At 39.6% G+C, this 15,455-nt stretch overlaps 1 protein-coding gene across 2 annotated transcripts; it reads left to right on the forward strand.

Moving 5' to 3' along the window:
- Window positions 1–7,069: 7,069 nt before the first annotated feature.
- LSF2 (dual specificity protein phosphatase (DsPTP1) family protein) lies at window positions 7,070–12,372 on the forward strand. Of its 2 annotated transcripts, none has more exons than XM_088946482.1 (5): window positions 7,070–7,739; window positions 9,464–9,669; window positions 11,272–11,442; window positions 11,750–11,980; window positions 12,061–12,372. In XM_088946482.1, exons 1-4 carry the CDS (start codon window positions 7,475–7,477, stop codon window positions 11,951–11,953), a joined length of 846 nt encoding a protein of 281 aa, XP_088802608.1. In that variant the 5' UTR covers window positions 7,070–7,474; the 3' UTR covers window positions 11,954–11,980; window positions 12,061–12,372. The 2 variants fall into 2 exon arrangements, 1 of the variants encoding a protein (XP_088802608.1); XR_016099572.1 differs by having other exon boundaries at window positions 7,261–7,739; window positions 11,272–11,622.
- The last annotated feature ends 3,083 nt before the right edge of the window (window positions 12,373–15,455 follow it).

The following is a 15,455-nucleotide window of genomic DNA, read 5'->3' on the forward strand; positions in this document are numbered from 1 at the left end:
GTACAGTTCTAAGACCTCGCCCTCCTCGGGCCTGGCTAAGTTTGGCATAGTAGCGAGGTAGCTCTTTAGCTCGTCGAACATGAGCTGGCAGTCTCGGGTCCATTCGAACGCTTTGCCTTTGATTGCCTTAAAGAAAGGCAAACAACGGTCTGCCGATTTGGACATGAAGCAGCTCAGAGCGGCTATGCGGCCATTTAGCCTATGAACTTCTTTTACTTTTCGGGGTGGTCTCATATCTAGGATGGCCTTTATCTTGTTCGGGTTGGCATCAATGCTGCACCGATTGACAATGTACCCTAGGAACTTACCCGAGGTGACACCGAAGACACATTTGTTGGGGTTCGGTTTCATGCTAAATTGACGTAGAATTTGGAAGACAGAATCTAAGTCTAGTATTAATTCCTGTGAGAACTACGTCTTGACGACCATGTCGTCTACATAACATTCTATTTTCGTGCCAATTAAGGGCCGAAACAACTTATTTACAAGTCTTTGGAAGGTCACCCCAGCATTCTTCAATCCGAAGGGCATGACCTTGTAGCAATACAGGCCGAACTCGATTATGAAGCTGGTTTTTTCCTCATCGGACTGGTCCATCCTGATTTGGTTGTAGCCTGAGTAGGCGTCCAAGAAGCTTAGCAACTCATGTTCCGAGGTTGCATCCACTAGGCGGTCAATTCTAGGGAGGGGGAAGCAGTCTTTTGGGCAAGCTCGGTTCAGGTCGGTGTAGTTGGCGCACATGCGCCACTTGCCGTTTGTCTTTTTCACCAGTACTGGGTTGGCTACCCAGCTTGGGTAATGAACTTCCCTTATGAAGTCCGCTACGATGAGCTTTTCAACCTCCACGTCGACTGCCCTCCAGCGCTCCGGGGCTAAGTTGCGTTTCTTGTCTAATGGGTCTGACTACAAGGTTAGTGTTAAGTTTGTGAGTTATAAGGCCAGGGTCAATACCGGGCATATCGGCCGTGGACCATGCAAAAATATCTAAATTTTGAAGTAAGAAACTCACTAGTTTGGTTCGTAGAGGTTCCTTGACAGAAGCACTGATCTGTAGTGTTCGAGCCGGATTCGTAGCCGAGGTCAGGATTGCAACCGTTTCCTCTGTGGGTGAAGCTTGTTCCTCACCCTGCTCCATAGGCCACTACAACTCGAGGTCGTCGACTGCCTTGGTTTTTCCTTTCAAGGCAGCAACATAACACTTGCGGGACTCAAGCTGGTCGCCCCGCGCTACCCCCACACCGAATTCTGTGGGGAACTTCATTGCCAGATAGTAGGTGGTGACCACTACCCGCAGAATATGCGTAATTGGCCGCCCTATTATGGCATTGTATGGGGAGGGGGTCGCGACCACCAGGAAATCGTGGTTGAGTCTAACCGCACAAGGCCATGTGCCTTCCACAGGTACTGCTATCTTCCCGAGGGGCCTACCTTCCTCTCTGTTGAAGCCCACTAGAGGAGTGTTTGCGGGCTTCAGCTCGCTTCTCTGCAACTATAGCTGGTCAAATGCCGACTTGAAGAGGATGTCCGCCGAACTACCTGAATCCACAAGTACGCACCTGACTTCGAAGTCGCTGATCCTTAGTTTTATGACAAGCGCGTCATCGTGGTGGTAGTGAGCATCTCGCGCGTCGTCTTCCGTGAAGAAGATCGGCGGTTCTTCTGTCTTCATCCTCTTTGGAGGGTTCTGTTCTTCTTGGGCTACCTCACAAATTGACGTTCGGGTTGCTGCCAAAGTACACCCTACTACCACCGAACCTTCCACTATCACATGGATGGTTCCCCGAACTGGCCTCTCTTCTGGAGGCTGTCGTTGCAACGCTTCAGCTGGTCTGCTGCTGGATTTGGGGGCATCCTTTCAGTGCTTCCCTTGCCGACCTGCCTTATTTTTTTATTATTATTATGCTGTACAAAATTTCTCAAGTATCCATGATGGATGAGTCCCTCTATCTCATCCCGGAGATTATTACATTGTTCAGTACTATGATCGTGATCTCTATGAAAACTACAATACATATTTTTATTTCTCTCGTTTGGATTCCCCTTTAGGCAAGGTGGCCACTTTACATATGGGGCGTCTTTTCGTGTTTAACAGCGTGTAATCTATCCGAATTGCTAAGGGAGCTCGGGACGGTTGGCTTGGCTTCACCTCCCGGGCCGGGTTTCTTCTGTCACCTGGGTTAGAGGGCTCACCTTCTCTTTTCCTTTTCTCGACCCCGCCTTCGGTTATTTGGTTGATCTCTTCCTCTGTTCTCATGAACTTGTCCGTGAGCTTGAGGAATTCGGCCACGGTCGCGGGTTGACTGGCTACCATGTGCCATTTGAACTCTTTGTGCGTTACTCCTCTCTTGGCCGCCGCGAGCTGTACCACGGGGTCTAATCGCGATATCTGCAAGCACGCTTCATTGAACCGCTTGATGTAGCCCCAGATGGATTCTCCTTCTCTCTGGACTACTCCGAAGATGCTTTCCTCGGTTTTGGGGCACTGCTTGCTGGTAACGAAGTGTGCAGTGAAGACCTGCACGAACTGGGTCCAGATTCTTATTGACCCAGGGGCTAGGTTCCTGTACCAGGTGCGGGCCACCCCCTGAAGGTGGTGGTGAAGGCCACACACATGCATGATTCACTGGCCCTAGCGAGGTGCATTTGGGACTGGAAAGCATCGACGTGGTCGTTGGGGTCAAAGGACCCATCATACTTGTCCAAAGGTGGGAGCTTGAAGTCTCTAGGCATGGAGACTTCCAGGAGTTCTGATGCAAGGGGGGAAGGAACTGAGAGAATTGGGGCAGCTTTCACCTCGTCCAAGCTCGTCTCTTCCTTACCTCTGAGCTCGGGCAGGAAACGGATGGCAGTTCGGCACCTTCGCCGGCGCCTTCGTTGTTGAGCAGGCCTGGTATTGGCGCTGCTGGCATCTGTGTTGCCGAGCTCGATGGGCCCAGAATGTTGGTAGTCTGCTGCTAGGGTGTTGAATCGGTTCTTTGTGAGCGGGAACTCAGGCTTGGAGCGCCAAGGTGCTGACTTTGCGGTGAGGTTCCTAACCTGCCTGCGAGCTGCGAGGCGAGGGTGATTTTCCTTTCCCTTCGGCCTAGGGATGAGGCCTGGCTGTTAGGGGGTTCTGGGGTTGGGAGGCTTCTCCTTGGTGAGGGCATCCACCCTGAGGGGAGGCCTTAACCGGCTTTGGAGCAGGGTGCCGAGGTGGAAGCAGTGACTGGTTCAGGAGTAGTTGGGGGAACTGCTGCTGATAGTGATGTTGAGAGAGGTGGTGTAGTACTTGGTGCTACTGGAGTTGATGCTGCTGGAATTGTTGCATTTGGGCTTGCATTGCCCGCATGCATTGCATCATGTCGTCAAACTGGTTCTGGTGGGCCGCCAGGGGGACAGCAGTTGGTTCAGCAAAAGTTGTTTCGATAAGGAGTGGAAGAGGGACGTTCATGGCAGGAGGGTTTACGGGCGCCACTATTTGTGGCACATTCAAGCTGGGGATCCCATCCACCGAAAGGGGGATGGTGAACTGTTTGATGCACACCACTGGGACTTGGAGTTGTTCCCCGGTGGTGTTTGTCTCTGTGCCACGTCCGGCATTGCTAGAAGAAGCCATGAGTGTTGGGGTTTTTGGAAGAAGAGGAGGTTATGAAAGTTTTAGAGGGAGGCTTTTAGAAGCGATTCCCACAGATGGCGCCAATTGATGGTGTGCAATTCGGCTGGTCTTAGTTGTCAACGACCTTGCCTCTGACTGGAGCAACAGGGAGCCTGAAACGGAGAAGATGAGAAATCTCCGGGGAGGAACCCAGTGAGATTGCTCCGAAGCTCAAGTTAGTATTCTCTTGAAGGCAAGATAAAACCAGATGGCGCAAAGTTCACATACCTTGTTCTTGGGGGGCAAGGAGCCTTTTATAACCACCTCGCGCACTCACTCCTAAGCTTCTGTCAGGTCGGGCATGATTATCTCTGCGCTCCTGCCAGTTCGGGTGTCATCACCTCTGCTGTGACAGAACCGCCACTGCTCTCTTTGTCGAAGCCGTCTCTGCAACTGGAGATGGCGGTAGCAGGTTGCGGTGGCAGGTGGCCGTTGGAGTGCGGCTATCAAGCGTCATATCCCAAGTTAGTCAGGTGTGCCACCCCTGGGTACGGACTTCCTCGGTGTCAGGCGATGTACGGTTGTTCAGTTTGGCATCCTAGAGGTGAAGTGCTGGAGTGGTGAGCGAGGTGAAGTCTTGAGTTCAGATAGGGGAGTGTCCCGAACTGTCATGGGGCGGGCCAGTTTGGGTCGTTGCCTTGTGTGAGGCTCGGGGCCTAAGGGAGAGTTCAAGCTTTTTGTAGGGAGTTCGGGCTTTTAGTAGGGAGTTCGGACTGCTGGTTCCTCCCTTCGGTGCTCGCACCTTAGGCGCACTATTGTGCTGAGCTGTTGCCTTTGCCACGTGTTGAGTGATTACGAGGTCGGGCCAAATCTTCCTTCATCAGGACTGATCCATGCTATATCATGGACCAGTCTGTCCACACCCCAATTTAGCGGCAACAGGAAAAACTCATGGATAGGTTCCATCCGTAGTCTATTTTTGATCCCTACTTCATAGTCTATTTTTGGTTTTGTAATTTCTTTTTTCCCTAATTAACATGAAATCATAAATGCATTCTTGAATTTCTAGTTTCGTAAGATGAATGTAAGTTCATTTTTTTAATTTTTTTACATTTATTTTCATCTTATACTATGGACCCAAGTTCCATTCGAGGGGATTTTTAGGAGATTTTGCAGAATTCTCAACACCAAATAATAGCCCAAATCAGTCTTAATTTTTTAATTTTTATAAAGTTTTAATATTTTTATCAATAAAATAATATATTTAAAATATATATTTTTTTATTTTTTATTATTTTACTATTTTTTATAAAAAAATAATGTTTATTAATTAATATTAATTCATTGATGCATTTTTTAATATATTTATCATATAAAATGCAAAAATTAGATATTTATGATTAGTTGTATAGGTCATTCATAAAACGTATATGAGATACATGGAATCTAGTCCATATAGTTTGTCCATATTTCAGAACGGCTGTGGAGTATGGTGTGGTATGGATTGGTCCCTGCCACGAGGTGTGGTGTAGACCACCAATTTCTCACCCACACTACTGAATACCCCCTAAAATAGCTACAAATTGAACCAAACTCATAATGTTTGCATTTTTCTTTGATTGTTAAGTCATAGAATGCTTAAACTACCAAAATGTTTATCTCAAATTTCTTTTCTTTGCTCTTTTCTCTTGAATCTTATTGAATCTTAATTGATCAAAAATATCTCTATTTTCTCAAAATAAAACTAGCTAAAATAACAAGAATAATTTCAGTGGTGTTATTTCTTTTTCTTTAATTATTGATTCATTTCATTTTTAGAATATAAAAATTATTCAATATCTTAATCTTAAATAAAATTATACTACACTCTACCTCAAAATTCTAAATTCCACTATAAACCTAAAAAACTGTAATAATTCAAAATTTCAAATATCCTCACCTATATAACACCAATTTCTACCCGTCTATTGACATCAATTCCAAACCGCAACTACCCAACTGTTTGATAGAACTAAGATTTGTTAGAGTAGACTCAACAATAAAAACCCCTAATCTTAAAATATATCAGAGGATGCCCCAAGGAACTAGGAAAACTAGAATAGAGGAATGTACTTACCAGGAAGTGAAACATTAGGAAGCCTTTATCGCCAGAGGGCTGGATTCTCACTTTCGCCCTCCTTCCATCACAAGTCGGTGACGTTGATGTAAGTCACATGACTCCAAATACGTGGCAAGATGGAAGGGCCAGATAAATCCAAGTGCTATCTGGTGGGTGGCTGGCGCTGTGGCGCATCAGACACATGCCTTTGTTTGTTATATAAAGGCTCCCGTGTGGCTGGATTCAAACTTTATTATTGATGGACATATAGTGGAATTGGACGAAGAATCTTATTCCTCGTTGTGGTCAGGAATATTTTTCTTAATTTATATTTTTATTTAAGAAAAATTTTCGATTATTACTTTGTTTTGTATTTTGGGCCTAGTGTCGCTTTAGCTATTTAAATTTAAAATGCGATAATTTAATATTTTAAATTTTTAAAATATTTCTATCCAATATCTTTTTTTAACTGTTCGTTAAGTGATATTTGAAAAGATATAAATGTCATTCTACTATTAATTAAGTTTTTTTATTAATAATCAAAATATTGATAAAAAATAAATAGTTTTAAATTTTTTTTTCTTTTATTCAAGAAAATTGAGATCATGTTTTTTGGGAATTTTAGTGATTCCAATTTTAAGAGATAAAAATCTGTGACTTCATTTTTTATCAACATTTAGATAATTGATAAAAAAAATTAGATAACACTCGAAAGATATTTATATCTTTTATATTATTAATGGCTTATTAATGATAAATACTAAATTGACATATTTTAAAAATTTGGATACTGAATTATCACATTTTAAAATTTAAAGAATAAAGTTGCATTAACCCAAATTACAAGATAGTAATTGAAAATTTTCTTTTTTATTTATTATTACTTTTAAGGATATTATATGGTACAAATGATGAAAAATCTCATTACTCAATCATAAAGTTGCTACATTGCAACCAATGCAAAAAATTCTTTAAAGAAAAAAATACAGGCCTAATGTAGATTTCTGAATTTCCTTACAAATATATAAATATTCAAAAATTAAAAACCCACATTCTATATACCTATATCCATCCATGTATTGACATCATTTCCAACTGCAACTGTACTTTGAGCCTATAAATTCTGACCTAAACGATCCTTTTCCATTCTTCAAATTGATCACAATTTTACTCTGAGTAAATGGTTCCAACTCCCAATTGGCCAACTGAAATCATCATTTTGTAATTTGTTGCTCATGGGATTTCCCTTTTATTATCAACCGAAACAAGAGTTTTCCTTGATGCAAACAGCAAACATAGACACCATACTCCATATATATTGTTTTCAATAGACTTATAGACCCAAAATTTCCATCCTCGTCCTCGCTATAAATTCCTCAACCACTGAATTGAATATCATCTCAATTATTACATATTTACCTGTCTACAACCATTGATTGATTACGCCCAGTTCCCACCCTTTCGTTTTTTCTGAGTATTTATATTTAAAAAAAAAAAAAAACAGAACCAGCAGAAACAGTAGAATATTAATCTTAACACGTCCATAGAACCTACAAGCTAATAACGACGCCATACACCTGCCCTGAACGAAAAGGATGGGAGTGGAGGAATCATTTGAGCCAAAGAGTGCAGGTGTCTTACTTACGGTTTTTAGAGGAGGTGTTGTGGCGCCGTGTCCATGTGCCTGGAAGATTGATTAGCACTCCTCAGAAAAACAATTAAAATTAGAGCTAAAACCTTAGAAAACAACAAAGGCCAATTACCATCTCTGTCTCCGTCTGCCGTCTGGTGCTAGAGGCAAAATGGGATTCGCTGTTAACAATTATTTCTTTTCCCCACTCTTCACGACTCCTCTGGAAAATGAGGTTTTCCTGAGGAAGAAATCGTTCTGCAATTTCATGGTAGCTAAGTCTCTCTCTGAGACGAATACAATTTCCTGTAAAATGTCACAAAGTGGAATTGAAGAAAATTCCACCAACAGAAGCAGCTCCAAGTCCAGGATGGATGAGTACAATATAGCTATGAAGAGAATGATGAGGAACCCATACGAGTACCACCATTATCTTGGTGAGCTTTTCAACAACTTGCCTCAGTTTCGTGCCCATATTGTTATCGTTTTCTTGTTCTATTTTAGTTTCAGATTTTTGGGTTGTTTTATTACTTATTTTGAAGTGGGCTTTGGTATGTTATAAGTTCCCATTGAACAGGTAAAGTTGTTATCTGCATTTCTGTTCCGACCAACTGGGTTTTGTTAAGCTTAGCTTTATGCGAATTTTTCCGTTCATCTGTTGTTTCTTTCAATGGCCAGATATTCAAAGCTTCCTTTTTCTTGTCAATATTTGTTTTATTTGGAGTTTTTCCGTTATTTGAGGTATATTCTTTTTAATTTATGAGGGAATTTGGAAAGCCATGATTTCTTCTTTTTATCCAACTAGTTTCTTCGTTTAAATGATTTTTTATACCAACCCTTTCAAGTTCATATTTCTCAACTCGATCCTCTTTTCTTTTGAGATGGATTGCATGTTTGACCATCAACTACATGGGCTAATCGTTGTAAATGAATAAGAGGGAGAGTTCTTGAATATATTCTTGTACAATTGGACCGTTCGTCAATCAGATTTATTGTTAAAAGAGGGAGCCTTTTGTTTCTGATTCTAACAATCCATTAATTGTTGGAAAGAAGTCTGCTTTTGTTTCTGAATCTAAAATGTTGTTATTCACTTATTTTCTCCAGATAGTTTTCCGCCTAATCTCCATAAACCATGAGTCTGAGCACATGAAAATTAAGCAAAAATAATCTCATGCCAACTTGATTATGATTAATCCATGAATTAGTAGTCTGGTTCTTTATATTCAACAACCAGTATCCCTCTTTTCCGGGCTTCTGTGGACTATGAACGTCTTACTTCAAGATTCACCATTCTTCAGGTGGATTATTACTCCATAAATGTTCTTTATTCGTTAATATTCCATGTTTGATTCCTAAGTCATATGGAACCTAACTGCATATATTTCTTGCCAAATTAATTGGTTCCGAGATACTTTTAATCTGGGATTCTCATCAACTAAAGCATGATTTTGCAAACCCACATAATAAAGATCTTATATGGCAGAGCTACAGAGATATTAACACCATTCAACAGTTGAACGCCATGTCTATGATAATAAGGCATTGAGATAATGATAGAATTTCTACAACAACATCACTGTGCATGGCTGAAACCTTTCCTCTTGATTGATTTCTGATAAGAGAAGCATTTACTTTCTTTTATTGTTTGACGACAATTGCTGTGCTTGGGATTTTTTGTTTGAATATTTGAAATCTGCAACTGAAAAGCCATTTCTTCGTACTATAGCAAGATCCCAGGCTGAGAAGTGTGAAAATGGGTTCCAAGTCTGAGTGGCCACTTCGTGCAAAATAGTGCAGGAGATTAGGTCTGTACCCAGTTCACCCTTTCTAAGACCCCAGATAACTGGGACAAGCATTGGGCAGCGGCCTTGTTCATCTGAAATTTGCAATTATTGTGATGGTCAATTTCCTTACTTCTACAGAAAATAAAAAGAAAAACAGATTCTGTTGATCTCAAATTTATCAGAGTTACAATGTTATGTCCTAAACTAGTATACAATGGAATAATCAGAATAAAGGATCTTGAGTAGTATTGTGTGTTATTGTACTTTGTCCTTTTGGATTCATGAACATTAATACAACTGCTCGTGTTGTTAAATTTTAAAGTGCTCTTTGTGGTTGTGAGACTAATGTAATTTGTTTTTCCTTTTTCTGTTTTCAGGTATGAATTACACACTCATAACTGACAATGTTATTGTTGGTTCCCAACCTCAGAAGCCTGACGATATTGATCACCTGATACAGGAAGAGAATGTTGCTTATATTCTAAACTTACAGCAGGACATGGACATTGAGTACTGGGGAATTGACATAGAATCTATAGTCGGAAGATGTAAAGAACTTGGCATTTGCCACATGAGAAGACCTGTAAGACAAGTTCTCTCTTATGTTTAGTTGATTGTCTCTGTAGTAGATATGTGGTTTCTGTCCAGCAGATCAAGTGGGACTCTGTCACTTATCACAAAAAAGAAAGAAAAGTGAGGTTCTGTCAAGAATATGATACAATGAATATAGTATGTCGGTATGTCCCAAAGTTATAATGGATTCCATATGTGGAACCCTTGCTAGGAAAAAACCAATCTACTGGCTACTGGAACGATCCAAATGGTCTTGTCAAACCTTTCTGAAACAATTGTCATAGGGATAGTTGGAATTTGTTAGGCACAGAGAATTTAGTTGGCCTTTTGATTTCTTCATCTTATATGAAGGGCTAACCAAGTAACTAGGGGGTCCTTTTGTTGTATGTACAAAACTGCAAATGCCTTCATTATAAAATGATTAAAATGCTTCTGTGGTTTCTAAATGGAGGACAAAGTCTGCTCTATACTTAGATGGGCTTTATTGTTTGGACTGGATTTGTACTTCCCTATATAAGTTGTACTTTACAAAAGCTATATATATGTTTCCAAAATATAAGGAAAAGGAAAAAGTCATTTACATTGTTGGATGCCAATGTGGAAATTTCTATCTTCCATGCCAATGTGAGACACCTGTAATCTTATAATACCATAGCTGCCAAACATATCTTGCAGAAAGAACAAAATTAAGTGAATGGATCATTGTCACTTTTCCTACCATAAGCAACCATCTCTTAAGAGAAGGGTTTGTAGAAGGGTGTTCTTCTAGGTAATGCATGCTAATGGAAAAGATAGGGTTGTCAAAATAGAAAAAAGAAAGGGAAAATTCTTAGTTCTGAAATAAGGAATGGAAGTACACAACTAAACATTGCTAACAAAATTTTTTGGTGGTGCTATTGATCAAGGAAAAAAGGAAATCAAATGATGTTTTATCATACATAAATTGGATTCACCAGGAAGAGTCTATTCTGTAAACCAAATTACGTATAACATAATATTATTGAGGGACATGACTGTCAAGTGGAAGCATACACACACACACACGCACACACACACACACACATATATATATATATATATATATATATATATTTATTTATTTATTTATTTATTTGCTTGAGGTAATATTTTTAAAGGTATCACATGAAACAAAGTTAAACCATGTCCTCATTACTGCTATAAATATGGAGTGTTGAATTGCTAAGGAGTTCATTACAAGCAATAGATTTTTGTATTACGTGAATTACATGCGAAACATTTTTGTCTGGTTTCCTTGCTTTTGGGATGGGTAGGAGGAAATATTCTTTTCAAAAAGCTCTTGGTCATGTGTGAAAATATTAGCAGCAACATGGGGCTATGCGCGATGTTCATGTTACCTGAATCTAGAAAGCCAAGTGGTTGCCTGAAAAAGAATTTTGGCTAGCTGAGTTGATACTAAGGAAACAAAGTCAGGATTAGTATTTATGTATTCATATAGGAGTGGTAGTATTTGGGTTATCCTCTGAAAATTTGTTGGTATTAAGGAAAACGTCAGGATATTGTTCTTCTGTACCTCTATTTTTATTTGACTAGAGAAATATTAATTAGAATGGCTGCTTGTTGTCTTCTGTAGGCAAGGGATTTTGATCCCGATTCCTTAAGAAGCGGATTACCTAAAGCCGTTTCTTCATTGGAATGGGCCATATCAGAAGGAAAAGGAAGAGCTTACGTGCATTGTACAGCTGGATTGGGGAGGGCCCCAGCAGTTGCAATTGCATATATTTTTTGGTTCTGTGGAATGAATGTAAGTCTTTATCCTACATATATGTTATCCATCCTCTCAAGGCTATTTTTCTATTTTATAATGCAATTTGTTCATTTTGTCTGAAAAAGTTCTGCACGGTACCAGTCTACCACTCACAATTACTCACCAAGTCTGTAAATGTTGACAAAGTTGCTAGGTTTTACAATTACTCACCACACGGTACGAGTGTGTGGTTTTTGTTTTATTTGAATTCTGTGTTAATCCTTGTTTCTTTTTTCTTCTCAACTTGGAACAAAGTATAAATTTGGGAAAACCATTCTCATCATGGTTTGCATTCATGGAACAGTTGAATGAGGCATATGACATGGTTACCTCAAAGAGGCCTTGTGGGCCGAATAAAAGAGCAATACGTGGAGCTACCTATGATCTAGTTAAGAACGAACCATGGAAAGAGCCTTTTGAGAGCCTTCCAGAACATGCTTTTGAGGATATAGCAGTTTGGGAAAGGAACCTGATTCAGGATCGAGTTCGAGCCCTCCGCGGAACTTGAAAATGAGCTTTGGGATTAAAATTTCAGGTAAATGCCATTCCGTTTTGTGAACAGGATAGCAGACATCCTTTGTATAATTTCATTTCAACCTCATCATCAATTGCCAGGGATCATGATATCTGACTTGCATGGCATAGAAAGGAAGCTACTTCTTGACAGTCCAATGTGAAGCCTTTTCTGATTTCTGAGGATGATGATGATTGATGCCTCACCTGGTCTTAATAAAGGCCCAAATTTGGTCAGCGGTTGTCCATTTTTGCATTATATACTTTGGTGACTATCGAATTCTCGAATCAGTTAATAACATGGCTTCTTATACTTCTGTAAAGAGGGAATGTAATTAATAAATACAACAATTATTGCCCATAGAAATGGGATGTTAATTATTTGATTCAATAAGTTACTTAAATTTAAGATCATGCCACACTCTGAATTGAGCTGTTATGCTATTCTATTTTAATAACGGGTAACTACTAGTCACTTTCCTGTGATGAGCTTTCTTATCCATGAACGATTTCCTCCTTTTAGGAGGAAAAAATGAACTTTGTATGGCTGATTAGGTAACAGGTGCAATTTTGTCGTCCTTCGTGTTCCCTGTAACTTTACAAATAGATATATAAGGTATCATTTAACTACTGGGAGAGTTGTGGCTGGTAGACGAAACTTGTGGGGGAAAAGTAAAAACAACCTTGTTTTTGCTTTTGTTATGAATGAATCAAGATAAGATTTCTTGCAAATTAGATCAAGTTCATCCGTTTGTTGCCCAGAAATGTTGCTACATGATCCCCCGATTTCAATCGTTCATATATAGGGGTATAACAGTATTTGAATATCTGATTTTGAATTTGAGATTAATTCGAATTTTTAATCAATTAAGTTTAGATCATATTATATAGTTAATATATAATTTTTATTCAATAAATATATAAATTCAATCAATTATTTAATTCTTATATAAATTCAACCAATTATTCATATATTCACTATGGAGACAAATTGAATGGAAGCCAATTAAGCTATGTTTGTTTTGATATATCTATCCAATAACCAGTTTTGACAACTTTTAATTTTAAGGTACTGAAAGAACCGGCAAATATGCAGCCAATTAGGCTATGTTTGTTTTGAAGGTTTTCCTACTTTTTGTTTTACCTTCAAACCAAATACAGATTAAGGTTGAGCATCACAGAAAAGTGGAGGAGAGAAGACAGGGGAAGTGAGTATCCAACCGTACTTTTAAGTTTTAATTCATCAACTTAGAGAGGATTTGCCCACACTGTTGTTTGATCGCAATTGATATGAGCTTTGCGTAGTGCCGTCCGGACAATTCAGGAGTTGTGGAATCACTAAATCGGGGCGTGACGGGCGTCGAGGTAAGTGAAGATGAAACCAATATCACATGTTTGATGGCCTAAGAGGCAAAGCAAAGATATTTATTTATATATATGCAATGGATTAACTCCCTTCCAGTCCAATGTCCAAATGCAATAGTCAGGCTATGTGCTTCCACTACTGTTCCTCAACATATATATTAGAGAGAGAGAGAAGCTATCAGCTATCACTCCTTTGTTATGGAAAAAGATAGGAGTCATGCATGCGATTTAATTGATAATTTACTTCACCCTTAGGTGACGGGTTCATGGATATTACATGCATGTTCACTTTTCTGAATAAAGTCCTTTAATTTATCTCTATCGCCCAAAAAGGCTGTCAATTAATCCAAGTTGCATCTCTTAATCACAACTTTAATGGCTTATCTTGTCCCATGCATATATGGTGAGAATCAGTCAATCATCGCATCATCCAGTTTGGAGTTATAAAAGATTATTTTCATCTTTTCCAAAAATATATTATTCCTTTTCTCTGGTGATTGTTGCATTAATTTGTTTTGTATTTAAATATTTCGTTTGTATATCTATTTGAAATTTTGATCTAAATGACAAGGAATACAATTTTTTTAGGGAGAAGTATGGATACACCATGCAGAATTCTGAACTACATCCTGTCCGTGAATTTGACATCAATTCACGGTCAGGATGCATTTCCCCTATACTTTGGGGCTATAAGATTCTGATATGGGCTGATTGGTCATTCTCCCTTTTTTTATTATAAAAAGGAATAAAAATATAGTTTAAATATTTCCACCTGAAAATTTAATTTTGCTGAGTTGGGCCTGTAATTGAAATATTAGGACGAAAGGGCGCTCATAAAAAAAGGGGTAAATTACAAAGACCCCCCCCGTATTATGGGGTCTGTGATAAAGACCTTCCTGTACTTTGTTTTGCCACAAAGACCCCCTATGCTATGGACAATTGGAAGAAAAACACTGTTCATTTTCCCTGACTTCACGATACAGGATTTTTTTACTCCTCTTTAACAGGAATTTTTTTAAGCCCGAACCCGAACTCAGCCCAACAAACAGGCCTACAACTTGGGCCCAAGCCCGACCCTCATAAAAAGCTCCAAAACAAAAAGATTGATTTTTTTTCCCTTAGCGAAAGTGGTAGTTCAGAAACCGGAGGTGTGGGTTGTTTTCTTCAGTTGTAGTAGTAATCTCATCTCGAAGTGTGAGACTGATTCCAGTAAATCGTAAAAAACAAAAGAGAAAGAATGAAGCTTTAGCAGACTCTTTTCTACATAACTCTCGTGTCTTTTGCTTTTGTTTGGTTTTTAATGAATGATATTATTTTGTTTGATCAGGAGTATGTGCCTGTATACAATGAAGTCATCGCAAAAGCGCGATGGGAGGTTGAGCAGGTCGAGTTTAATGCGTCCCTGCAGACTGAAATCGCCCGCTAAAAGCAAAAGCTAGATAAGAAAGATGAAGAAATATACCCTTTTGGGTTTCTTTTGATTTTCTTTTGAAGTCGAATCAGTTTCTGAATTTCTCTGTTTTAGAACTGTTGAGGGAAAATTAAAATGGTAGAATGGTTAAAGAGCTCACTGCTTATTTTTTCAGTTTCTTTCTTTTTTTCTCTATTATCAGAACAATCATGTAAAGAAAGAAAAGGAACAAACAAATAGCAGAAATACCCCAGAATAACTTCATAGTAACATACACAGAGGCTGAAGTACCCCAGAATTATTCAACGTCGGATAGAGAGACAATTGGTGGTGCCGGTGCCTGGGTTCGCCTCTGATAGTGAGCCTAAGCCTGAGATTCTGAGAGTAAAATGAGAAGTGAGAAGATGGAACAATGAAGAGAGAGAGGATTCACTGCCGGAGTTTACTAGTAGCGCCGGTGCTGAATTTGACTCTGAGAGTGTTCGCCGGTTCCTAAGAGTTGAGACCTGAGAGGCTGAGACTTAAGAGTGGGAAGGGTTAATCGGTTTAGGACTATTTAGGGTTTAAAGGTTATATAAAATTCGGGTCGGGCCGGACTCAATCCGGGCTTTTGTGACAAATCCCGATCCTGGCCCGTAAAATAGTCGGACTCGGAATTTTAGGCCCGAAATCAAGCCCGCGGGCTAAAATCCATGCACAAGTCCGTCGGGCTACTCGGCCC

Source organism: Nelumbo lutea, chromosome 5 (assembly GCF_056320005.1).
Source record: "Nelumbo lutea isolate HS-2025 chromosome 5, American lotus-T2T, whole genome shotgun sequence".
In the NCBI taxonomy this organism is placed as follows: domain Eukaryota; kingdom Viridiplantae; phylum Streptophyta; class Magnoliopsida; order Proteales; family Nelumbonaceae; genus Nelumbo; species Nelumbo lutea.

Coding starts and splice junctions, on each gene's coding strand:
- LSF2 (XM_088946482.1), top strand. CDS start 7,475: ATGGGATTCGCTGTTAACAATTATTTCTTTTCCCCACTCTTCACGACT. Junction 7,740..9,463: donor CGAGTACCACCATTATCTTG/GTGAGCTTTTCA, acceptor TTCTGTTTTCAG/GTATGAATTACACACTCATA. Junction 9,670..11,271: donor TTTGCCACATGAGAAGACCT/GTAAGACAAGTT, acceptor TGTCTTCTGTAG/GCAAGGGATTTTGATCCCGA.